General features: G+C 50.1%; 2 protein-coding genes across 2 annotated transcripts in view; both read left to right on the forward strand.

The window, feature by feature from the left end:
- Positions 1-26,540, forward strand: part of EEF1AKMT2 (EEF1A lysine methyltransferase 2) — a 373,327-nt gene that overhangs the window by 60,202 nt on the left and 286,585 nt on the right. The gene's annotated exons all lie outside the window — the stretch shown is intronic.
- Positions 358-11,520, forward strand: LOC144724762 (pejvakin-like). Its single transcript, XM_078604149.1, has 6 exons — positions 358-568; positions 3,043-3,247; positions 4,598-4,763; positions 7,535-7,658; positions 8,848-9,006; positions 11,156-11,520. Exons 1-6 carry the CDS (start codon positions 358-360, stop codon positions 11,518-11,520), a joined length of 1,230 nt encoding a protein of 409 aa, XP_078460275.1.

A 26,540-nucleotide genomic window follows, 5' to 3' on the forward strand; every position in this document is an offset into this window, starting at 1 on the left:
CTTGACCTGTCAACCCACACGGTTTTACCCCGTATTCTTGTACAGGGAAATTGAGTTCTCAGGTCCATACGGCGTACAGCTGTTTCGATACGGGCAACAACTAAAATAGTCTGTGTTTCTCCCTTGTGATGGGACTGTAGGATGAACGTTGAGATTCATAGGGGTCACGGGGTCACCAATACGGTCTGAATAAGCTAGGGCACTGATAAGGGGTTGACAGGTATGTCCTTGGGTGCATGCAACTTCAACGGACAGGGCGTATTGTTACGCACCAGACATTAATTCTCTCTGTAAGCACGGCGTCTTCCCTTGAACGGAGAGATTTGGGGTTGGGGTAGTAGGTGGGGTGGGTCGGAGATGTTCGCCGCAGCCACCAAAAACTTCGTGACTCAAGTTGGCAGCAACGGGCGTCTGGTGCCCGTGCCGAGCTTGAACGAGGCCGACCGGTACCACCCGCTCAGCCTCGTCACCAAGAAGAGACGCTCCTGGCTCTGGCAGAAGGCCAAGTACTCGTCCACGTCCTTCGCCCTCAAGGACATCTTGGTTGGGGAGAAGGACATCGACATTGGTACGTTTGGTACGGTTCGGATTGATGCCCGGGCGTTTGTGTTCTCGTGCGACGGAGCGTTGCGCCAAGCGCGTGACCTCTTGCGACAATGTTCGCATAAATACTGCTGCTCTTGCTGCCACGCTGTTGACACATGCGAATATAAAATATGAGCAAAAAATAACATTTGTAAGCAATACTGCCTTGTAACAGACACATGTAAATAGTACTCATTACTTTGCAAATTAAAATACATACCCGATGTTACTGTAAATAAGTGTGAATGGCAGCAGCATGCGATGCCTACATTAAATCGGACGCAATTATTCCTCCATTTGAGTCGGTAGTTTAACAAAAAGAAGCGAGGCTGTGTGGCGTTGTACACGCGCAGTATGGACTGGTGGTGATGTGAGATTCAGAACCTAACAGACGGTGCAGCCTACAGGCATGGGCGGTTGCTTTGGTGCTTCATTCATTCCATGCTTACAAAATATACACAAGCAACACCTTCTCATTTTCATTTCCGTGTAAAAGGAACAGGGTATTCACAGCATTCTGCCCGTGGGACACAAGTGTTTTTTAAGCACGGGAGATGAAACTGGATTGTCATCTTTCTTGAACGATACACCCTTGCGTATATGAGTGTTTTAGACAAACATGCAAACTGGAACTTAAAAAAAAAAATTGTAAATTTTTCTTCTGAAGGTCCTGAGTCTGTGACAAGTGCAATTTTTGTTCTATTCGGTACCGGTTACGTAACATGCATGATGTGAAGCGGAGACTATGGTCACAATCGTACCTTTTGCTGTCGAGAAGTCATATTTGGTGTGTTTTGTTATGATAACCGTTCTTTATAGCCTCCACGTGCTTTTCTGTCTGATGAGCTTCTACAGAAAGTGTTTGAATGTGTTAGCAGGCAATGCTGGTTGTGCTGAGCAGGCAAGATTAAGGGGAAGCCTCTGCCGGAAATCGCATGTGTCTGCACCCGTGAAGACCAGTACAGTAAAACCTTAGATTGCGAGCATAATTCGTTCCGGAAACGTGTTTGTAATCCAAAGCACTCGTATATCAAAGCACTCGTATATCATCTTCTTGGTTCTTTCGGTAAAGTCACGTAGAATTGAAATAATAAAACAATAAAAATAAAACATAATAAAATCATTCTCACGACGTTTCGGCCACAACGTGACTTTACCGAAAGAACCAAGAGGATGAATCCCTGCAGTCACGAAAGCTTTAAATCGAAATTTAACTCGTATATCAGTTGTGATCACGTGACGCTCGGCAGACAAAGCGTATACACGTACTACTCGTATTGCAAGACCTCGCTTGTTTATCAAATTTATATTTATTTAAAAAAATTGCTCGTCTTGCAAAACACTCGCAGACCAAGTTACTCGCAATCGAAGGTTAAACTGTATTAGTTTTATGAGCCAAATTAATTAAGAAAGTATTCATCAACAACTTGTTTTATACCACTATCCACTAAAGACCACAGTAAAACTGATTATGAGATCAAATGAATGAATGAAGACGCGGTCTAAGACAATTTCGTAACTTTATTAGAGACCTCAATGCACCGTTGAAGACCAAAAAATGACAAAAAAAAAGTTTAGCTGGCTGCCTGGCTGGCTCGCGTGTGGGTGACATCACCACTCCACATCTGCGTGATGACCTCACACACACCCCACAGCATTGAGCCGGGTTCGTGCGTGCAAACGTCTCGCCTCCCCCCTCCACCCACCCACCCTCCCTCCACCTCGGCCGTGTATTCCACGCAAACGCGCGGGCACTGCTGGTGTATACGGTATATAAAAAAAACCTGTTCACTGATTGGCTGACCTGACAATGTGGGGAGACAAATTGCCCACCTAATAACAAGTAGAGCCATTTTTTTCGAATTTGGTAACAAAAATCAATAATTCAAGAGCTAAAACGCGTGTGAATATTCCCACATAATAACAAGAAGAGCTTTTTTTTATTTGGTAAAAAATATAATTCAAAAGCCACAACGCATGTGAATATGAGACGGTCCTTAACCCTTTCCCGTTCCCAAATGACTGCAAGTTGCAGGGTGGGCCCCATTCACAACAGGCTCTCGGAACGTGCAAACGGTTAGCGTTAATTTTATTTGGAGAAGCATAGCGTAATTGTGTTTAAACACATTGTACTCACCGCAGAGAATGGGATCTACACAACTGCACTCTGTGGGAGCCTCGCTACCGATAAAGGTATTTCGTTTTTCTCCCGGTTCCGATGACTTACGTGTACGTACGTCATCGGTTCTGATGACTTGCGTAAACACGTAAGTCATCGGAGCGAATGAATAAATAACGCCCCGAAGCAGTCCTTAAAGAGCCGCATAAACCGCAGGATGCCCGCCCCTGGACTGAGACGACGACGACTAAAACGAAACCCGCAAGTTTGCCGTCGTCGACTCGCCTAAAACCGTGACGAGCGCACAGAACCCTGACCAAGACGAGTGTACGCCGCAGACGTGACGTCGTACCAGCTGGTGAACTACGAGGACGAGTCGGACGGCGCGCCGGGCCGTCGCGAGCGCCACGGCTCCGAGGGCGTGCTGGCCGGCGTGGGCTTCAGCGTGGCGCACTCCGAGAACGTGGCGGTGCACGCGTCCCTGGGCATCGTCACGAAGCACGAGCTCGACGTGCCTCTCCTCCTCCGCCTATTGCGCAACAGGTGCCATGCCAGATTTGAAGCTTTCGTGACTGCAAGGTCATATTCTTGGGTTTTTTTTGTAAAGTCACGTAGGTAAAAAATGTAAATTTGAATTAATGAAAGTAAATAGGAATTAATACCCTCTACGGGGAGGAATTCCACCTATTTACTTTTATTAAAAAAAAAATTACCTACGTGACTTTACCGATAAAACCCAAGAATAGGACCTTGCAGTCACGAAAGCTTCAAATCTAGAATTAATACCCTCTACGTGAAGGAATTCCACCTATTTACTTTTATTAATTTTAATTTTTTACCTACGTGACTTTACCGAAAAAACCCAATAATAGGTGCCATGCCACCGCCGCTACCACCTCTCTGCCCCGTCGATCAACACCCATTCCCCCGGTCTCAAATGACCGCGCATAAATTTGGCTGGCGGGGTTTCTCCGACGTGAGAGCACTGAGCTTGGCACCGCTGAGAATTTTATCGTTCGATTCGAGGCAGCCGTCTGTTATTAAAACGGCTGTCAGGTATAGTGAGTCGGTGGTTCTCATTCTCGGTCACGAATGACCGCACGAAAAAAAAACATCATGTAAAATTTGGTTTATGCGCCCAATATGTATGAATTCTAACTTTGAAACTTAAAATATCAGTTTAACTATCATGGAATGACAATTTATTCTCATATATGTTGAACTTTTTTTGCGCCGTACGTAGCCAACCGGGCTCATCGGAGGTGAAGGACAACAAACCAAACACATGAAGCAGCTCTGGCAGAGTCAGTGGGAAAGTGCTACCACCGAATGTGTGGACCAGAGTACACTTTTCGGGATCTCAGAGGTAGCTCTGTAATATCTACTTCGATGAGCTATTCTTTAACATGAAGAATCGCACTCCTTTGTCAGGGATTTGTCATGACATGGATACTTTGTCTCATGACTTGAGCAAAACAGATTGAAATAATTTAGACGCTGATTAATTTGTTTGTAATTGAATCCTGGCCGGCCGGCTTAGAAACCTGAACAAATGAACGAATGAAGCAGCAAAACAGTGCAAGTGAAACATGAAAAGTTTTAGATTTGAAGCTTTCGTGACTGCAAGGATTTTTTCGGTAAAGTCACGTAGGTAAAAAATTTAAACAAAAATAAAAAATAAAATAAAAATCACGACGTTTCGGAGGCAACGAGCGTGCTGTGACGGTTCCACCTGAAGACGGAGGCTTGTGTTGCCTCCGAAACGTCGTGATTTTTATTAAATTTTTATTTTTATTTAAAAAAATTTACCTACGTGACTTTACCAAAAAAAACCAAGAACATGAGAAGTTTGCCTACAGGCCCTTGGCCACCGCTGTGCCGTGTCGCCTGCAGGAGGGTGGACGTGGAGCACTGGCTGGTGCGGCAGACTCGCGCCAGCGGCCGGGCCGTGCTGTGCGTCGTGGCCGAGAGCATCCGCACGACGAGGCAATGCTCCCTCGCCGTGCGCGCCTCCCTCGAGCAGAAGCTGCGGGTGCAGAGCCATCGGAACCGAGCGAGGGTACGCGCACCCCGGCTCAAGCGCGCCTCTAACCCGGTCATCGCTGTCGGGTTTCTTCCCGGGTTCACACCGCGTGATGCCCGATTTTAAGCTTTCGTGACTGCAGGAATCCATACTCTTTGGTTCTTTCGGTAAAGTCACGTAGGTAGAAAAAATAATAGATCACGATGTTTCGATCGCAACAACAAGCGACCATCTTCAGGTGAGAGCACTCACCTCAAGACTTGTTGTTGCGATCGAAACGTCGTGATCTATTATTTTTTCTACCTACGTGACTTTACTGAAAGAAGCCAAGAGGAGTGATGCCCGATGTTTATTGTTCGTAGTTGTAACGTTCTGATCCCGTGCCCCTCTATTGGACATTTGTGAAAAATAATCATAATCAGATCAGAATAGTTATTTATTCTGGAGGAATCGGATGAGCTATAAAGCTCCTTTTCACAGATGTCCAGTAAGTGCGAGTAAGAATATTACAACAACAAACAATACAAAAACACGACAGGAGTGCAAAGTACAAGAAAGTCAAACAAATCACCCAAAAACATACGATAGAAACTAAACCATTCCCATCTTACCAGGCAAAGGCCGCTGAGGTATTAACTTATTTTCCAGAAGCAATCTGGCTGCAAATGAAAGCTCAACAAAGTGGTCTACTGTGTGGAAATGTATAGCAGCAAAATAATCACAATAATCTGAATGCATGTTTCTAAATGTGGAGGGAAAATCGGAGGATCCGGTGAATAATCCACGCGACCACAGGGAAGACATCAAAACTACAAATATATAGGCATCAGGGATCGAACCCACAACCTCCTGCATATCAGTCAATAGAGTTAACATCTCGCCACCAATATCTAGCTTGATTCTCACCTGAATTTTAGGAATGGTAGGCAAAAACCTCACAAAGGAATTCAACATCTTCCTAGAAAAAAGAAAGGTGTCGTCTCCAAGGGTTCTCACTGAATTAATGACATAATGGGTTATATCTCATTCCAACTCTTCAGGCTAATATTAGAAGGTACATTTATACGGAAGAATGTTATAAAGAGGCAGCTTCTTGTTCACATTCAAGTGCATGTGCGCGTCTGCTCTTTGCATAAACACACAGCGACTAGTTTTATATGTCTGCTTGCATGTTGCCCAGTGTGTATGTTAATTCACATGATCAGTTCTGTCTGATTGGCAGTAAGGTATTGACGTTGAGTGGGATTTATCTGAGTGTACATTGTTTAGATTTAAGTCTTCATATTGTAGAACACTGTCACGCTAAATGTTCCAATTTGAAATCCTTTGCAAATTTCCCACTGGTATATTTTTAGTTTCAATTATACGATGCGCTGTGATTTCAGAGAGCGTTGTGTTGTTCTGTATCCTCCTCCCCCTCCACCGGGGTCACCCATGAAATAAGTAATATTTTAAAAAAGTTTTTTAAAAATACGTTTTTATTAATGTACTAGTAATGGAAGAACTCCACGACTCCAGGAAGTGGCCTCGAAGCTTGCCATAACATAAGGGGCCGTGGTGATTTGCGAACAACGTTGGTTGAGCGTGGACAATTAGACCTAAGCCGAAACATAACATGTGAAAAATTAATGTTTAAAAATATTTTTTATGATAGAATATAGTATTGTCACCAGAATGACATAAGTATACCAAGTTTGCAGTCGATACCACATTGGGAAGTGGGTTAAAATTGAGTTACAAGATTTGAGGATACGACAACGACAACAACATACAGAGTGAGTTAAATGAAAGCGTGTAAAAAGAGCGGTTTAGCTCACGGGCCCTACCCCAGGTGAAAACTAAATAAATAACCATGTACATTTAATCTCAGGGCTCCCCTTGCAGGAGTTAAAACCATTGCCCAATCGGGAGGGCAATTTCGTTTACCTCACCTTTTCTCTTACATTATACATAAATCGTGAGCCTTAATTTCTACCCATTAAAAACAAAAACACATCGATAGGTATCGTCGGCGTATTGGATTTACAATTGAGTTTTGCATGCGAATAAATGTCATTTGTTTGGAAAGAAAAACGTTTGGAAATTTGATGAGTGGATACAAATGTATATGCCCTGATCCTACTCGCAGCGTTGCCATCTCAGCACTCTGACCTCTGAGAGATCTGGCCACCTGCAAAAGCCTCCCTCTACTCGGTCACCACGCGCGCTTCGATTGCGTAATGCTCATACGCGTGTTGGCGTGTGGTCGCTCGCCAAAAGTATGTGAAAGTCACCATTGGAACCTCATTTGCCAGTAAAAAATATGATAATTGTTTTTTTACCCTTCTATCTGGCAACAAAACGGACACCTTTTTTTACAAGGAGTCATGTTTGCATAGACCACAATACCTGCAGTCATAATGCAAACAAAAAACATAACTCTGGCAAATGAGGTTCCAATGGTGTAAATGCTTACCCCGAGCTCTCATACTCTGATGATGCATTGTCTTTGAGTTGTGCGCCTTTTGGCGTCATCTGATCCAACACCATGTGAGACTAGGCTCTAAGGAAAGCTGTCTCGGGTGTGGACCAATCAACTTCAAGGACAGTGCATACATTATCAGAGTTATGTTTTTTGTTTGCATTATGACTGCAGGTATTGTGGTCTATGCAAAAAATGACTCCTTGTAAAAAAAAGGTGTCAGTTTTGTTGCCAGATAGAAGGGTAAAAAAAACAATTATGTGAAAGTCCTTTTCGGCCCTCGGTAAGGAAGAGCTTCCCCCACTCCCGGATGAGAGCGGCTTCGCTGCGCGCGTGCAACACGCAGGGAAGGGCATCGGAGGAGGGCGTCCGTCAGGGGAAGGGCCGCGACAAGACCATCGTCATCCCGGCCCACACCACGGTCGCCTTCAGCGTCTTCGACCTCTACATTCGCTTGGACGGATCGTTCGGTGGCTGCGCACGCATGCACACGCACGCACATTTTACTTCGCCGACTTATTTATCCAGGAGAGCCACGCCGAGTCGTAGCACTCTTTTTCAGAGGGAGGGTCCTGCCGCTACATTGAGTTCCTATGTCAGGCAATTAAGGGATGAGTTGTGTTAATTATACCAGTGGGAGGAAACCGGAATACCCGGAGAAAACTGATGCGGGCGAGGGGGCAACACTCTATCCCCGTACAAATGGTTCACAACATTATTTGAACCGGTCCTGGGCTTCCCCTGGGTCGACTCAGCCTCAAATGAGTACTGTACCTGGTGTGGTGTTTAAACATCCGCCACTGGGGAGACAAAGGCGGTGGGGCGTGGTGCTGGCCACCCACCCCCTCGGGTGCCGTGTCGGCCTTCATAGGTGCTGCTCGCTAACAGCACTTGCCCCAACAGTCTGTTGAGGCTAACGAAACTAAACTTTTCATTTTACCAGGTTAGGCACACTGAGCTAGAGAGCACCTCCAATTAGCACCGTTTACTACGTACGGTGCGAAAGAAGTTCAACATATATAGAAGCGACCTGGTCACAAATGATCGCCCAACGAAGTTGCTTATCATGTGGAAATGTATAGCGGCTAAATGATCTGAATGCACGTTTCTAAATGTGGAGATCATCGATTGTTCGGCGGCTTCGGGGGTGGAGGGGACGCCGAATTTTCAAACACGCCGGATAATCACTAAGTCACGATTTAAAATAGCTTATTTTGCACATTCTTGTATGAAATTGTGTTTTTAGGTGTTGTGATGTCTTTTTGTATTTGAAATGTGTTTACGACGTGAAATTGGCATAAACAAACATACAAATAGACACAAATAACCTGTAAAAAGGTACTGTATTTACTGCGCCATACTTACACCTCCGATCCCAAAGACTCTGCATGGGGGGGGTGGGGTGATGTATATAGTGCAATATTGTCATTAAGTTGCTGTACGTAGTGTACAATGTACTGTAGAAACATTTGACACTGAAATTAAGCAGTTACTTTTTATGTCCCGCACACACAGTGCCAATAGCCAGACCGGGTTACAGCCTTTGGCGCGGGACAACGTTGGAAGCAGCCGAATAATATAATCGATGATCAAATGTAGCAGCCAACTGCTCTTAACAATCTGTGGTGGGGGGTTATCTTTGTCTGTGCCCCTATGAAGAGTTGTGCGTTGCCGCCGAGCTGCCGGGGGGGTTCGAGCGCGAAGAGACGCTGGCCGAGCGGCTGCGTCGCCTCGTCTCCCGTCTGGCCGTGTGGCGTGGGAGCGGGGGTCCTTCTCGATCGCTCCGGGCCGCTCCGGAGGGCCGCACCTCCCCGTCCGGTAACGCGCAGTCATCCCATCAATCAGTCCCCCACCTCTCCCCCACCCTTCCAACTTCACTCCCATACCTGATGCACGAAAATGGAAATTTTTTATAAATGAAAAAAAATTATCCAGTAGTGCGTGACTGTGGTCATCCAGAACAGAGACCGTACAACAGATAACGGACGCAATGCTGCCCCGATCCATAAAGGGGCCGTCCATAAATGACGTCACGCACCTAGGGGGGGGGGTGGGGTCAGACATTTGTGACGATGTGTGACGAGGGGGTGGGGGGTTTGAGAAATGTGACGTTACATCAAAATACTTTTTAATAAATATTTCTCCTACAGCATCAGAGTGCAGCCTCACATTAAATACGCACTACAATGACAATAGTTTAAAGCGATTTGAAGCATGTTTAATATTTTTTTGGGGGGGGGGGGCAGAGCTTTGTAACGTCATATTTGAGGGGGAGTCTGACTTTTTGTGACGCCGTGTGACGAAGGGGGGGGGGGGTCAAAAATCGTCCAAAATCTCGTGACGTCATTTATGGACGGCCCCACATACAAAGGAGACATCACAGCGATGATACACTCCGCTGCTTCTCCTGGACACGCTTATCTGGCTTTACCCACATGAATGTGAAACTGTAGTTGTTTCGCATCGACATCAGCCGCCATGTGATGGAAGACGAGAATCCCATGGCCACCCCCACCTCGAGTGTTCACACTTCCAAAGATTGGCACACCAGACTTTCACAGGTCATCTGTACCATCTCCCCCCCCCCCCCCCCGCGGCAGTTGCAACATCGGTGCAAGTTTCATCTTCGGGGACACTTTTTGCCGGTATCAAGATGATAAAAAAGAGATATAATAGGCTTTACCCTGATAATTGTTGTTTTACCCTTCTATCTGGCAACAGATAGAAGGGTAAACAAAAAAACAATTATCATATTTTTTTTTTACTGGCAATGGTGTAAAGGCTTACCCCGAGCTCTCATACTCTGATGGTGCATTGTCTTTGAGTTGTGCGCCTTTTGGCGTCATCTGGTCCAACCCATGTGAGACTAGGCTCTAAGGAAAGCTGTCTCGGGTGTGGACCAATCAACTTCAAGGACAGTGCACATTATCAGAGTTATGTTTTTTGTTTGCATTATGACTGCAGGTATTGTGGTTTTATGCAAACATGACTCCTTGTAAAAAAGGTGTCAGTTTTGTTGCCAGATAGAAGGGTAAAAAAAAGAATTATCATATTTTTTACTGGCAAATTAGGTTCCAAAGGCTTTACCCTTTTTAGCAATAATACAGGAGAGTGTTAAGATGTTGAGACACCGTTTGCAACGCATCAAGTCTGCATTGACCATGTAACTGCTCAGCCCGGCCTATTAATGCTTTGATATTTGCGTTCCCTTTGTGCTGTTCGCCTTTAGGCGTTGTTCTTTGGTCTCACGCCGGTGGTGAGACAAGGCCGTAGAGGAGGCTGTCTGGTGTAGGCCAATCAGTTTCAAGGACAATGTGTAACGTTGTCAATGTTTGTATGTTTTACCATAAGCATGATGTGTGGTTAATGCAGACTTGACACCTTGCAACGGGTGTCTATTTGGTGTCTGGACATCTTAACACCCTCCTGTATTATTACCGGAAAGGTGTCATTTTCTTAAATCCACCGAGCCCCACCCACTGCTTCCACCACCAGCAGCAGCTCTGTCCACACCAAGCAGAGTGAATGGATGCACCACGGTTAGACCATCGGCAGGTCACGGGTGGAGATATACATTGTAGGAACTCCCCTCTTTAAAGGCGTCTGGCGAATGTGGAAGAGGAGGCCAAAGTGCCCCAATAGAGGGGGGGGGGGCTCTATAGAGCTCCTTCTAAGCCAATGCCATTGTGCCACAGTAGTGGCGTGAGCAATGTCTCCACCTCCGCCGTTACGTTTGTTAACTCTGACATGTGAGCTGATTCATCACAATCGCTGTCCAGCTCAGGCTTGGTTCGGTCCTCGGTCTTCAGGCGTGGAACACGCTGCCCGTAGGAACTCCGCCTGACCTCTGAGATTCTTCCTTTCAGAATTCAACTCATAGCTTTCTAACTTCGAAAGATGTTTTTCCCACAAGTAAATTAACAACGCCATCTCTCCTGTGTGGTGTCGGGGAAATCACGGGCAACAGACATGAAGGGGGGCTACCGGCCCTCCAGCCGCCGCAGCTCGACGGCGGACACCACCACCGTCGACTTCTACGAGCAGACGGCCACGCTCACCGACCTGTCGGGGCCCAGCGGTGTCGGGGCCAGCAGCGCCAGCAACGGCGGCGGCCGCGGTGGTGGCTTCCCGCCGGAGGAGCCCGGAGCGCACCAGCGCGTCAACCTGCTCCACCAGGGCGTCTCCAAGGGTCCGTGCGCGCTCTGCGGCCTGGGCGCGCGGCCCAGGGACACGGTGTACGGCTGCCTCGAGTGCGCGTGGGGGGGGCACAAGTACGTGAGGCTCCACGCAGTGCCCTGCTTCGACCTCTGGCACAGGAAGATGAAGAGTTGAACGTCGACTGCCCCCCGCCTCTAACCCACTCCCCGCCTCGGGTTCTTGTTTTAGTGGTTGCCGAGTGACAGGGCCCTCCCCTCTTCATTCTCTAGGTTATAAGGTCGCAGGGCTCATCACACACGCTTAGTGTTTGCCACTAATGAACCGCCGATATCTTGCGGATATCGCCAAGGAGCATAAACCGTCACGTGAACTCCGGCCATCCTCGCAGCGGCGGCTTTTGGCTAACCCATCGAACAAAGGCGGTCACTGCATCGCGCGCAGTTTTACTCTGGTGAAAAATGGTGAAATCAGGTGAAAATCCCAGGTATTTGGTCATATTCTGACAAAATATTGGTAGAAGCAACTTTTGCCAACGCACGAATCAGGACTTAATGTCTCATTCAGCCTTCTGTGCATTTAATTTTGGAATGCTGGCAACCACAGTTGCTACCTTGTGGTTTTGGCAGATACATTCAGTGGCCAATTGCTGGGCATGGAGTGTGGGATATTGCCTGAGCAATAACCATACCGGGAGGTCAGATACACACCCACATTTATGATATTATTTAGATTGCGGTCTTATTCCAACCAGAAAAAAATCGCTGATTGTCGGGATTGAGTTACACCTAGTGACATGGCATCATAAGCACGTGACGGAGGCCTCAGAACTCCGAGATACAAACCGAGGCCAGAGGTGCATTTCAGCCGAAGCCACTGACTGATAAGGATCAAACCGTGCTGTAGGAACATGAGGTAGCAGCAACAGCAGCAACCGCCTACACATCAAAGCCGAATAGAAACTGCCCACAGGCACAGGCTGTGCTTTTGTACTTCAAATCCGTGTTTACAAAGTCCCCAAAGCACAGTGCCTACATGTTTTCACGTAAAAGAAACACCGGACGAGATTTAGGATTCGCATTCACAGGAAACTGAACTGCCTGATGGTGGTTTGACCCTGTACAGGCAAGGTGTATGCAGCACCGGCCTGCGAGTGCAGATCAGTCTGTCAGTAGGGGAGCGATGTTACTTTGTGGAGGGGGGGGGGGGGTTTCTCCCAATTCAGTACAAAAGCAGATCATTTTTTAAATCTGCCTGAACGTTTGGACCGTAATACGACGGGATCTTTAACGTCCACTGCACAGCGGCATCTTTTTCCCCTGTCGTAATCTGTGAACGCCGTTGATGCTCTGGCTGTAACGCCTTGTACTTCCCAAGCGGAGCGAGATGTCCCTGCAAATACTTGGCACCATTGTCGGTGTCTCCTGGCGAGGGCAATTTCTTCCCCAACGCTTTTTAGTCCGTGCCTGATGGATTTTAGTTTTCATCAGGCTCTGTCACGCACAGGGCTGTGAATATCAAGGCCTGTGTATAAATGAAGCCTCTTGTTGATGATGCTTGACTGCCTATGGAGCCCGAGGGATATGGCAGGGTTTTGATTCCGGCTTCCAATTACCGTAATCCAAGATGCACCGTTTCCTCTGATGCAGTCACAGGTCAAAATTGGCTCATTGTGAATGTGGTTTCATGTGGTTAGCAGAGGATCAGTTACCTACCTAACTCTTTGCCTGCCTACACCAACCTGCCTCATAACCTCTGTTGTCCATGCTGTGTATCATGACTTTGCTGAAGGTTTTTTTTTTAAGTTATTGATATTAGCAGATTTCTGCGCATGCATTTTGTATTCGCACCCTTTGAATTAAATCAACTTCAAATGGGCTTGACTTTATTTTAATATTGGGCCCGTGTAGACATGAGCCAGAATGAAGATGTCATATTTATTGTTTTTTTTTTACACAGGAATCAAGCTTGGATCTAAAAAGGTGACAGCATCGGTCTGATAGTGAGACATCTGTTAAGTTACTGCGCCTGATTAAACACGATGAGTCTCATTCATGAATCATTGTACTCTGATCATCATGCCATTGCATATTTCCATCACACGTAGATCGGAAGTTTAGATCACTTTGGACATCACCTCCGATTCGCTCCCGCACCTCCGATTTGCATGGATGGCTACGTACGGTGCGAATGAAGTTCAACATACATACTTACATAAGAGTTTGTGTTGAGTGATTGCATACTTTTGTGACTTTCTTAAACAAGCCTCAAAGTACTCCATCCAAATTAATTAAATTAATAGCATCAACCGATGCAAACCACCGTAAATCTGAAGAGCGCGAACCCAAGCGTGCAGATGCGCTGCGGGTAAGACTTGTCATTTGGTTCAGAACACGGACGTACACTTGTGGGGTTCGCTGGCCCCCGAGATCCCTCCCTCGATAACGCTAACGGCCGGGCTAACATCATCACTCGCCCCCCCGCTGCTAGGCGAACCGCTGCTGGGTTCCTCACCCCTGGTGTGGGAGCCGTCGCTCGAGGATTCCCCTCCACCGCGGGTCCACGTAGTAGGCATGGTTAGTTACCGAGTAGTATTATGCCCCCCTTGACGCTACCACGATACCTCCCTTTTCTAATCGCGTACCTGCAACCCACACGGAGCGAACGTACGCACACCCACACACACACACGCAGCTCCGTGCACTCCAACTCAACACTGACTACTCACGTTATGATCGCGCACCTGTATCATACACGGAGTGAACGCACGCGCACACACGCCGCTCCACACGCGGCACACTGCTCAACGAGATCACACGAGGCCACGGTCAGCTATTAATGATTTATTGTCTGCTACCTGGGAATTAATGTTAAATCAGTATGAATCGACGAGGCTGGCCTATTCCACTACCCCTGTACCTATTCCATATTTATCGGCTATGATCCTACTTCACCTCCTTACTCACTGTTAGGTGCCCACGGCGGTCCGTTGATCCCGTACTCGCAGCGTACCTCGATGCGTCTCACGGACGTTCGGGTCGCTGGGCTGGATAACGTCTTGTCGCCTGGCGCTGGAGTGAGAGAGAGATCTCCCCTTTGCACCCCCTTTTTATCCTCCCTACATCAAAGGGATGTTGCCCCGCCTGTCGTCGCTCCCCTTCCAGTTTCTTTAACAATGGGCGTGCGTGCCCGTCAGGGCGCGTGCGGCGGTTCCGGGCGCCTTTGATATGCTAATCGGATGTGCTGCGTGTGCGGCGTTAATTCTAATTAATCCCTTTCTCATGCATGGTGCCGTGCTCTTGCGCATTATGCAGCGGCGTCCATCACCACGGCCTGCTGTGGAAGTTAAGCGCGGAGCCTCCGCATGTCCCCACCACCTGCCCCATCAATTGCGCACCCTAAACTATGCCGCCCCGTCCCTCCTCTGCCTGTCTCGTCGACCCGTGGGGGTGTGTGTGGGGGGATGCGTTTCAACCGCGGTGGCCGAATGCCCTTCGCTGCGACCATACCATCTTAAGGCCGGTCGCAGCGCCGCGGTGTAAAGTAGCGTCGGGGGAGGTCGTCCAATTCCCTGGCCGGAAACCGTGAAAGTTAATCCCGATAAGGGTTTCTCGGATAAAAACCGGTCGGTCAGGTGACCTCCCCTCGGAGCTCTATGGGTGGGGGTAAAATGCTTGCGGGTGTGTTCATGTGAGGTGAGGTGAGGGGGACGCGGGGTCGGCTCCGTCGCTTGGTGGTGGCGAGGTCGTAGATGGGGCGCCTGCTGAACGGCTTCGTGGCGGCGGCATCACATAGCCACCCGAGGTGCCAGTCCCCGTCCCGGGTTGACTGGAGCACCTTGCTTGGGCCGCGCCCACGAGGAAACGCTGCGGAGTCCGGGGGATCCGTCCGGACCTTGTGGCTGGTCTCGGGGCGGGTGGGTCCGTCCTCTGTAGCTCCTGCGGCGGCCTCCTCCTCCACTCCAGCGGCTCTCCCTTTCCCTCAGTACCTGCGGGCTGGGGCACAAACTCAGCAGCAGAAGGGTTTAGGAGCCGTCGTCCGCGTCGTCTCCTGACTGGATCGGGGCGTCTCGGGGGCCCGGCGGGGCCCATGTAGTGTGCGAGGCCCCCCAACACGAGGGGTGCGGGTACCCCGGGATTTCGGGGCCTTCGGGCGACGGGGTTCTCTCTCGCCGGGGCCGCTTTCCATGGTTTTAAGCGGCGGACGTTGACCACCGTCTCTCGACCCCTCTCCCCGCCATAGATTAGTACCGTCCAGGGGGAGATCTGCCGCACCACGGTCCAGGGTCCTCGCCAGTAGGTCGTCAGTTTCCCCACCTGCCCGGCCCCGATGTGAGGGGTGTTTAGCCACATCTTAGCGCCGGTCAGGAATAAGGGGGGTTCCATGCGGGGTCGGGCGCCCTGTTCTTGCCGCCGATGCGCGGCTTCCCCTTGCGGGTATGCTCGGCCTCGGGCTTCTCGCAGGGTCTCCATCAGGTGTTCCACGGGGCGGCTGCCCTCCTCCGGCTGGGGGGAAGGAACGCCGAACAGCAGATCTGCGGGTAAACGAGACTCACGGCCGAACATCATCAAAAACGGGGTTTGTCCCGTCGAGGTTTGTACGGTGGTGGCGTAGGCGAAAAGTGCGTAGGGAAGGTGTTCGTCCCAATCCCGTTGATTTGCGGCCGCCATACGTTTGAGTTTCCCCGCTAAGGACTGATTCATGCGCTCCACCATACCGTTCGCCTGGGGGTGGTACGCTGTGGTTCGGTCCTTCTGGATTCCGAATTCTCGGCACAGTGCCTGGAACAGCTCGGCCTCGAACTCGCTACCCTGGTCGGTGAGGACTCGTTTTGGGATCCCGTGCTTAAGTATGTAATGCTCCACGAACGCCCGGGCCACCACCAGGGCCGTTTTGTCAGGGATGGCCACTGCCACGGGGGTAGCGGGTGAAATACTCTACTGCGACTAGGATATACCGGTTGCCTCGATGGGACCGTGGGAATAGCCCTTGTAGGTCGATCCCGACCAGCTGGTTCGTGCGGCTGACGCGGAACGGCCTTAGGGGTACCTGGTATCGTGCCGGTTTCGGCCCGCACTGCTGACAGGCGCGGCAGCCCTGTACCCAGGCGGCCACGTCTTGTGCCAATTTGGGCCAGAGATACTGGCGACACAGGGTCTCTCGAGTGCGTCGTTCCCCATCGTGGCCCCCGAGTGGGTGGTCATGCACCAGCCGTAGCAGCTGGGGTCGTACCTGGGCAGGAACACAGATGCACCCCAGCTGGCCGGCCTCGGTTAACTCCCGTACCACCCCGTTCTGCACACACAACCGGCCATACAAACCGCTCCAGGGTCCTGGTAGGGCGCTCTTTTCCTCCCGCAGTGCCGCCTACACCGCTGCCAGATCGGGATCCCGCTGCTGGGTCTGTCTCAGCTGCTCGTCGTTCAGGCCCGGGAAGGCGCAGCCGATGTCCTCCTGGATCCGTCCGATCGGGGCGGGGTGATCCGCCGGGTCCCGAGCCGTGGGTCCCGCGCTTGCCGGGCGGTCGAGGGATCCTCGGTGCCACCTGTGAGGGTCTCTGTGGCGCACACTGCACTCTCTCTCGCTGGGGGGGGGGGGGTCAGTGGCCGCGGCCTCTCGGGGGTCCGTTGCCTGCCGGCAGCTTCCCCCCATGAAACACGGGCAGGCCTCCTCCGCCCTTGTCTCGCGTACACCATGGGCCGCCTCGACAAGGCGTCCGCGTTTGCATGCGTCCGGTCAGCCCGATACTCGATTTGCAGGTTCTACTCCTGCAACTGCGCCAACCACCGGGCCATCTGGCCCCCGCGGCTCCTTGAATGTAAAAAGAAACTGCAGAGCATAATGGTTAGTGCGTACGCGACATTTCCTGCCGATCACGCAATAGTTCAGCTCGGCCCCACTCAAGGTCCGGCTGGTGTACGCGATGACTCGTTCCGTCCCATCCTGTACCTGTGACAACACCGCGCCCGCTGCTGCAGGCGTCGGTGTCCAAAATAAAATCGGTGGTAAAATCGGGGAAAGCGAGGGTGGGGGCGTGGGTGAGGTGGTCTTTGAGAGTGGTGAAGGCCGTCTGGCAGGCCCCCGTCCACTGATAGGGGTGCTTAGGGGAGGTGAGTTGGGTGAGGGGGCGTGCAATCTCGCTGAATCCCTTTACAAATCGACGATAATAGGTGGCGAGCCCCAAAATGATCTGATCTCCGTCAAATTCCTTGGCCGTGGCCATTCCACTACGGCGCGTACCTTCTCCGGATCGGTGTGCATGCCTGCCTCGCTGACGCGATGCCCGAGGTACCCCACCTCGCGTTGTGCGATGTAACACATACGTAGCTTGAGCTTGAGATGAGCCGCTGGCAGTCGCTGAAATACCTCTCGTAACCTGGACCAATGCTCAGACAAAGATCTACTGAACACTATCACATCGTCCAAGTAAATCAGGCACTGTTCCCATTGCAAGCCCCGCATCACCAACTCCATCAGCCGCTGGAACGTCGCGGGCGCATTGGTGAGTCCGAACGGGAGTACTCGAAACTCGAATAGTCCCATCGGGGTGGTGAATGCGGTTTTCGGCCGATCCTCCTCCGCCATCTCCACCTGCCAGTACCCGGACACGAGATCGAGGGTGGAAAAATATTGCGCTCCGGCGAGGCTGTCGAAGGTGTCGTCGATGCGGAGTATGGAGAAGGCGTCGCCAAGCGTGACTGCGTTCAGTTTACGGTAATCGACGCAGAACCGGGTTGACCCATCCTTTTTCGTTACTAGTACCACTGGGGCTGACCAGGGGCTCGCCGAGGGCTGAATTATGTTATCGCGAAGCATGTCCCCAACTGCCTCTGATCTGGGCGCGTTCGGGTGCGCCCACTCGGTATGCAGGGAGTTTGATGGGTCGGGCTGCACCGGTGTCAATTTGGTGCTTAACAAGGTCGGTCCGACCCACGTCCGAGTCATGTTTACTGAATACGTCGCATACTCCCGCAGTAACTCGCGCAGCCGATCGGCCTCTCCCTTAGGTAAATCCGCCCATGGTACATGTAACGCGTCGAGCAGGGGAACGACCTCGGCTCGGGGAGTCGGGCCGACTCGCCAGGCCAGGTCCTGGTCACCCTCAGGACGACCGGGGTCCTCAGCCCAGAGTGCGAACACCGAGTTGTTAGAGTGGCGTGCGTGCAGGGGGTGTACGGTGGCTATCGGGGTGCACCATTGTAGTATCACTGGGGTGCTGTGGGGGTTAAACATCCGCATAAACAATCGGTCCCCATCTGCGTTTACCAACGTGGCGGACCCCACGACCCCATACCGTTTGGCCAACTCCGGGTGAGGACTTAGCATTACCTCCCCTGATGGTCGGAGTGCGGGGTCGGTGGGGGATGTTGCTACCGGCACCAGCATCTCGGTGAGCGGCCCAATGGTGACTGCCGTCGCCAGGATAGCGGCCACAGGTGCGAAGCGGGGGGCGCGTTGGTTCTCGTCCCAGGAACGGTATCCGCTCGCCGTTGCTCTCCATGGTGGCGCATCGCTAGCGGGGTTGCACGTTGAGTCCCAGCTGTTCTAGGAGGTCGGTACCTGCGATACACTCGTGGATACAACGCACTCGACACGTAGAACTCCTGGGTGCACACCTGACTGCCTATGCGGACCTCTAGGGTGGCTCTCCCCAGCAACCCCATTCCGGCTCCGCTCGCCGTGTGCAGCGTGCGGTCCGGGGCCTGCAGGTGACGCACGTCGACCCCGATCGCGCTGCAGTGCGCTGCGCTCACGAGCGAGGCCACCGCCCCCGTGTCCAGCAGGATTCGGGTACGCATTCCGTTCACCTCCCCTTCCACCAGCGACGTGGCCCCCGTGATCCCCGCCACCAGCTTCCCGTAGCCAGTCGCCAGGAGTCACCGTTTCCGTGGGCGTTGTTGCTGGAACCTGTGTGGAGATCACTCGCTCGCCATTATTCTCATTATCGTCTATTTGTATCGGGACCGCGTCGATTGCACCCCTAGTTGGTCCGCTCTCTAGGGGGCGTTGGAGTTTAACCCCCGCGTCTGCCTAGCTCGGGTGATTTCAGGACAGTCTCTCACTAGATGCCCTCGGCGATCGCACATATAACATGTCCGGGGAGGGGGGGCGGTTCCGTAGTGGGTCCCCTGTCCACTCTCTCCCCCCCCATTACGCCGCTGTCCACCCTCCGCCTCTAGTCGGGCTACCCTTCCAGATAACCCTCCTACCGTGGCGCGTAGGTCCCCCATTTCGGATCGGATGGTCTCAACGGAGGATTGCAGTTTGGTCATATTCTCACCTACGTGGGTTACCTTACTGTCCATTTGGTCTACCCGGCCAGCAATATCTCCCATGCCGGTCTGTAACCCGGCTACCCACCCTGGGGTTGTCTCGCTGGGTCTCTGGGGCTCCCTTGCCCGTCCCCTTACTGCGATGGCGAGCTCTTCCTCCTCGTCGGAGAGTAGGCTCGCTACAGCGCACTTTCGTCCCCTCCCTCGAGGCTGCGCGCGCTCACCCGAGAGTTTCTCGCATTTGTGGGGTTCGCTGGCCCCCGAGATCCCGCCCTCGATAACGCTAACGGCCAGGCAAACATCATCACTCGCCCCCCCCGCTGCTAGGCGAACCGCTGCTGGGTTCCTCACCCCTGGTGTGGGAGCCGTCGCTCGAGGATTCCCCTCCACCGCGGGTCCACGTAGTAAGCATGGTTAGTTACCGAGTAGTTCTATGCCCCCCTTCACGCTACCACGATACCTCCTTTTCCTAATCGCGTACCTGCAACCCACACGGAGCGAACGTACGCACACCCACACACACACACGCAGCTCCGTGCACTCCAACTCAACACTGACTACTCACGTTATGATCGCGCACCTGTATCATACACGGAGGGAACACACGTGCACACATGCCGCTCCACACGTGGCACACTGCTCAACGAGATCACACGAGGCCACGGTCAGCTATTAATGATTTATTGTCTGCTACCTAGGAATTAATGTTAAATCAGTATTAATCGACGAGGCTGGCCTATTCCACTACCCCTGTACCTATTCCCTATTTATCGGCTATGATCCTACTTCACCTCCTTACTCACTGTTAGGTGCCCACGGCGGTCCGTTGATCCCGTACTCGCAGCGTACCTCGATGCGTCTCACGGACGTTCGGGTCGCTGGGCTGGAGAGCGTCTTGTCACCTGGCGCTGGAGTGAGAGAGAGATCTCCCCTTTGCGCCCCCTTTTTATCCTCCCTACATCAAAGGGATGTTGCCCCGCCTGTCGTCGCTCCCCTTCCAGTTTCTTTAACAATGGGCGCGCGTGCCCGTCAGGGCGCGTGCGGCGGTTCCGGGCGCCTTTGATATGCTAATCGGATGTGCTGCGTGTGCGGCGTTAATTCTAATGAATCCCTTTCTCATGCATGGCGCCGTGCTCTTGCGCATTATGCAGCGGCGTCCATCACCACGGCCTGCTGCGGAAGTTAAGCGCGGAGCCTCCGCAAGTCCCCACCACCTGCCCCATCAATTGCGCACCCTAAACTATGCCGCCCCGTCCCTCCTCTGCCTGTCTCGTCGACCCGTGGGGGTGTGTGTGGGGGGATGCGTTTCAACCGCGGTGGCCGAATGCCCTTCGCCGCAACCATACCATCTTAAGGCCGGTCGCAGCGCCGCGGTGTAAAGTAGCGTCAGGGGAGATCGTCCAATTCCCTGGTCGCCGGAAACCATGAAAATTAATCCCGATAAGGGTTTCTCGGATAAAAACCGGTCGGTCAGGTGACCTCCCCTCGGAGCGCTATGGGTGGGGGGAAAATGCGTGCGGGTGTGTTCATGTGAAGTGAGGTGAGGGGGACGCGGGGTCGGCTCCGTCACTTGGTGGTGGCGAGGTCGTAGATGGGGCGCCTGCTGAACGGCTTCGTGGCGGCGGCATCACACACTTGCTTACAGGTGAAACTAAAGATAACACTGGTCAACAAAAGAAGAATTTTTTTCTGGCCTGGAATTTTGCAGCGGTTTTAGACTAATTTCAGGGTGATGATTCCAAATCTGATCTCAGATTTGCTCTATCACATCTCATTTTTATGTTATCGGCATACCCCATTTTTATTGATTTTACCCGAAATTAACGGTCACTAATGATTGCAAGTTGTTGCGAGTCAGTGACTGCGTTTAGTGTTAAAATATGGTGATGTATTTTTAGGATAGTGTGTTTATAATATCATTTTATGTAGATATCCACATTTATTTTATATTTTTCTTCTGCAGTTTTTATTGAAAATTCAATATTTGATATCTCAAAAACCTGATGTGATAGACAAAAACTGATGCCAGATTTGGAATCAGCACCCCAAAATTACCTTAAAACCGTTGGAATACCTTATGCCAGAAAAAGTGTGTTGACCAGTGTAATGTCTTCAAAGTCCGTTGTACAAGTGAGATGGTGCATTTGGTAATTGTCTCCCGAGGTAACCAGACAATTGTTGCAATCGAATGATGTAGTAGGCTTTTTAGACTAGCTCATAAAAAACACACCAAGAATACACCATAACGTACAAATAATAGAATGCATTTTTCATGGGGAGTGGTGGTGCAGTGGTTAGCGTACCACGCTGTGAATTATGTCCGTCACCTCAGGTCGAGTGGTGAGCGATATCTGAACCAGTCCTTGGGTGCCTTCTCTCTACCAATCTGTACTCAGCAGTGTGGTGAAGCATGGCCAGATAACATCGATGATCCACATGATATGGAGGAGGAGGTTGTGGGGGGGCCTCACCCAGCAGCGGATTAATCGAAGTCTGGAAAGTATCATCAACGTTACACCTCGTCACACCGGCACGCGAGTTCAAACTCCACGCGAGAAAATCACTCGACAAGACTTATAAAATAAGCAAATAGATTTTATGTCTCGCTGCAAGCACGTACAGATCAACAAAGACCTCCACCTGGTTAACCAAAAGATTACAGTTGAAATTGCACTTGATTAGCATTGCTGCTCTCCGATCCGAGACTGAAGCAATGAGGTGATTAACCAGCAAACTGCCGGCAGAAAAACTCGCTAAACGTCCACCGGTGCCCATAAACCTTTGGTCGAGATGATGCATGATTGCAAAAAATTGCATTTCCTTAAGTGATCCGACAACCATTGAAAGCATTAAGGCTGCAACACAAATATGAGCACAGGCTTTTAAAGAGGCACTGCATCGTATGAAAGTCAGAAGATGGATGCATCGTAAAGGCTGACATTTTCCAAAATATATGCGCAAGGTCCACTCATTGTCCATATATGTTTGTGCGAGTGTGTACATTTTTATACCTACACGTATGTGTAGCATTATACAACGTATTGTTTAACAATGCATTTTCACATAATTACATAATGCACGAGGGTTGAGTTTAAATTTGTTAAGAATGTAAATTACACACTAGCCCTCACGTACCCATCACGGAACACGTGTTGTTACGAATTAATGTCTTTAAAAATGAAATAGCGCAGTGAGGGAGTGCATGCGTTTAATATCAATTTAATATCAATCTGAAGCCGCACCTAACGTACGCATTCTTGGCCTTGTATATAATTTGCAAAGAGTATGGCTCAAATTTGCGCGTAGAAAATTAAGAAACCTATCATTTTTGGGAGGCACTTATGAGCTGGTCGGTGGTGGTGGCTTATGTGCACCTTGTAATCCAGCACCGTGGAGGCGAGGGTTGGTTGGATCGCAAACATTGTTGTGAAACCCCCCTTCTCATGGGCGTTGGGGGAAGATGCCAGTCTGGCTCGCCAGAAGGTGGCACGGCAAAGTTCGGATTCATATATATATGATCTGTTCCATCTGTATGGGATACTCTGTCCCAACTGCATGGGATCATGTGTCCCATCTGTATGGGATAGAACGTTTCCCTCACCGCACACGTGGGTTTTCTCCTTGCGCTCCGATTTCCTCCCACGTGCAAAAATACTCATCAAAAATTGGCTGCAAACATCTTAACAACTAAACTAAACCCAATGCAGGACCCTCCTGACAAAGAGAGTCATTGGACTCAGTGTGACTTCCTGGGTAAATAAGTCATGGTTATTATTGTTGTTAAAACACAAGGCTGTGATCGCAACAGGCCGTGTGCATTAATGCCGACTCCCAATGTACCCAAAGCGTCTTCATAAGTTGCAATAATAATAATATAATTTATAACGCGCACAATGTTGCGGACCGAAGACACAATTCTGAGGCGTGAAGCGGAACTCGGTGTCAGATCGCGTCGCGCGGTCCGGTGAGACTCCGTTAAATGTCGAGCTGAAGAGGCGTGCCTTGAGACGGTTTTTAGACGAAGAAAACTATTGATCGTTACAGATGTGAATAGAGGGGGGGGGCATGGCGTTCCAGATGACGGGGGGCTGCGACGGAGAAACGACGAGAAGAAGCAATGACAGTCCTTGTCCTGGGGGTTTCAAGGTCCCGCGTCGCACTGTGAAGGTGTCTACGAATCGTTGAAGTGGTGTCAGGCGTCAGCAGAGAACTTCGGTACGGTGGGTAGCCGGATTTTAGGGCGCGGGAGCAAAGGCAAGCGATCTTGAAGGTAATTCTGGCACGAAGGATGGACAGGGAGTCTGGGCGAGGGTTGCAGGGGCCGTAGACAAATGAGAGTATATTTAAAACACATCACTTTTGATTGCACATATTAGAAATGTAAAAAAAAAAAGTCTTACAATTACATTTCAGCATTTCTATATTTAATCCAAAGTAGCTGAAATCATCGCCTTAACCCACAAAAGCCTCGGTCTGTGTCACTCTTGCAGAGGGGGTTGTGCTGGGAACGTCTCATCAACTCGATTCGGGGCGTCATCTGTGCGCGTTGCCGTGAGGCTAGGTAGGGCGCAAGGAGGAAAGCCACACGTGCACCTGAACAACTGGTGCGTTCTGCACCTGATGGCCAGCCAGACAACCTGCTTGGCTGTACTGTCTCATGGACACCTCAATATCAAGAAACACCATGCCTCTTGCAGGAACCAGCGAATCAATTGCTGGCATCCCGGTCAGACACCCGCCAACGCCAACAATGCGATTGAAGGTGTGCATGGCCCCTACAGCTAATGCCGTTGGGTTTTAATGAACTGTAAAAAATCAGAACCAGAATCTTTATTCATACTGCAGGAATCCGATGAGCTATGAAACACTCTTTTTCACACATGTCCAGTAGGGGCGGGTCAGAAAGTTACAACAGAAAATACCCAAAAAAAAACGATAGGGGTGAAAAGTATCGGAAAGGTAAGCAAATCACTAAAACTAAACAATTTCAAATGTAGCAGGTAAAGCCCGCTGAGCTATTAGCTCAGTGGGCTGCAGATGAAGATTAGTCGCGGATAATAGGGCTGCGGATAAGATGAGTGGCGGGTAATAGGGCTGCGGATAAGAGTTCTGTGTATGTAGCAGTATTCCTTTGGTGGCCCGGAGCCAGTGGTTGAATATTCCACATTCATATGGCAGGGACATCATATTTATATTCTTGAGTGTATATTGATGTATAATATGTCTGCATATACAGCATACACATGGATATTGTGCATCTACAGTAGTAAACCCCAGTTAGCATGGTTGGCTACGTGAGGTGAAAAAGAAGTTCAACATATTATCAACATACATGGTTATACACAAACGGATGAGCTCTTGGTGGCACTACATGCCTATATATAAATTTAGTGGTGGGGTTGGCGGGTCACGCAGAGGTCATGTGCGTGAACTATACCAACGTTCTGGGTAAGGGATTGCCTTACAGGGGCCGTACAGAAAGTTGGTTTCTAATGAGCCCTATGTGTGGCAGTTGAGCATTATCATAAAATATATATTTGAACCGGATTATAATTACGTGCAAAAAACCCCAAAACAATCGGTCAGAACATTTCATGCAGGAAGCCCTAATAAAGAGTTCAGATTCTATGAGGCTTGCCTGGCTAAAGATCTCAACTTACGATGATTGTCACTACATGCTGCCTACACAGTGCCTCTTTAAAAGATCCAAGCTTCTCAACACACAAATGTCTTAACCGCAAGAATGTACATAGCCGCAGCAGTAATATTCATTATAGATAACGTACACATCTCTGATATCATAGCAATATCCTCTTGGCTTCAGGCAGAGGCTGAACAGGACAACGGGGGTAGGAAAGGGGCAATGTATTTATCACATCTCAGCGACAAACGTAGAACCCACAGGGCATTCCTGGGTAAAGAACGCTCAGCTATGTATATTTGGGTTGTACCGGAACAACAAGACTTGCCCAGGCCAGAATCGTTGACCCGACGCCGGGAGGACAAAGCCCTCTCACAGTCCAACAATCTGGAATACCATCCAATTCTGTGGTCTGTGCAAGATGGACATATTCAGACTTGCCTTCCTATGAAATCTGGAATTGAAGGGAAAAAAAACCTCTGAATTGAATTAATCCAAAACAGTGTACATACTCGATGCAAATTTCTGTTTACATGCTGGAACTCCTGTAATTCAGTTCCTGAAGAAGCTCCCAGGAATGTTATATTTTCTTGAACCAGGTGAAAAACTCCAAAAGACCAGGTGAGTCTCATTTGCAAGAGTGACCTGAGGTATCAATCTGCCAGTAGGGAGGCGACGACTGCTTGGATGATCTCAATTGAGCAATTTGAAGGTCGGGCCATGATGCCAGTACACAATGGCATTATTCCTGCAAATGACATCAATGGATGTTAAACTTTGACCATGAAGCAAACGGTGCGTATGATTACGGTAATAATCAGGGTGGCCTGCTGGATTCGAATCTTGAACGTCTGCAACGATGCGACGGGCGCGCTACCGCTGGGCCATGCCGCTGTCCTAACGTCGAACGTCTTTGCCGAACAACCACATGGTATGGCCAGAACATACGTAGTTGAGCTAAACAGCACAGCCACAGATACAGAGTAACAATCCTGGGTAAGTATTCTTTCCCCATACATGACGAATGGAAAATCCTTACAGCATTTATTTCAATGCATTCTTGGAAAGGAAAAAACGGTTGTTTTTAATCTGCATTATGGCTGTATAATTGCGTTCAATAACGCTGTAGTGAAAGAATGTCATTAAGCGTGGCCTCTGCGATCGATTGATCATTGGCTGGCCGATTATCTCGATTGGCAATTCTGAGCCAGTGGTGGAAAGGTTAATTTTACTGTAAGAGCCTCCTGGTTCCACCAGCCCACAGGGGATTATTGTGTACGTCC

This window comes from Lampetra planeri, chromosome 21 (genome assembly GCF_965212315.1).
Source record: "Lampetra planeri chromosome 21, kcLamPlan1.2.h2, whole genome shotgun sequence".
NCBI classification, from domain to species: domain Eukaryota; kingdom Metazoa; phylum Chordata; class Hyperoartia; order Petromyzontiformes; family Petromyzontidae; genus Lampetra; species Lampetra planeri.

Bases quoted from the DNA above. Each gene is read 5' to 3' on its own strand.
- LOC144724762 (XM_078604149.1), top strand. From the start codon at position 358: ATGTTCGCCGCAGCCACCAAAAACTTCGTGACTCAAGTTGGCAGCAAC. The intron at 3,248-4,597 runs GTGCCATGCCAG...TGTCGCCTGCAG, and splicing joins CTCCGCCTATTGCGCAACAG to GAGGGTGGACGTGGAGCACT. The intron at 9,007-11,155 runs GTAACGCGCAGT...CACGGGCAACAG, and splicing joins GGGCCGCACCTCCCCGTCCG to ACATGAAGGGGGGCTACCGG.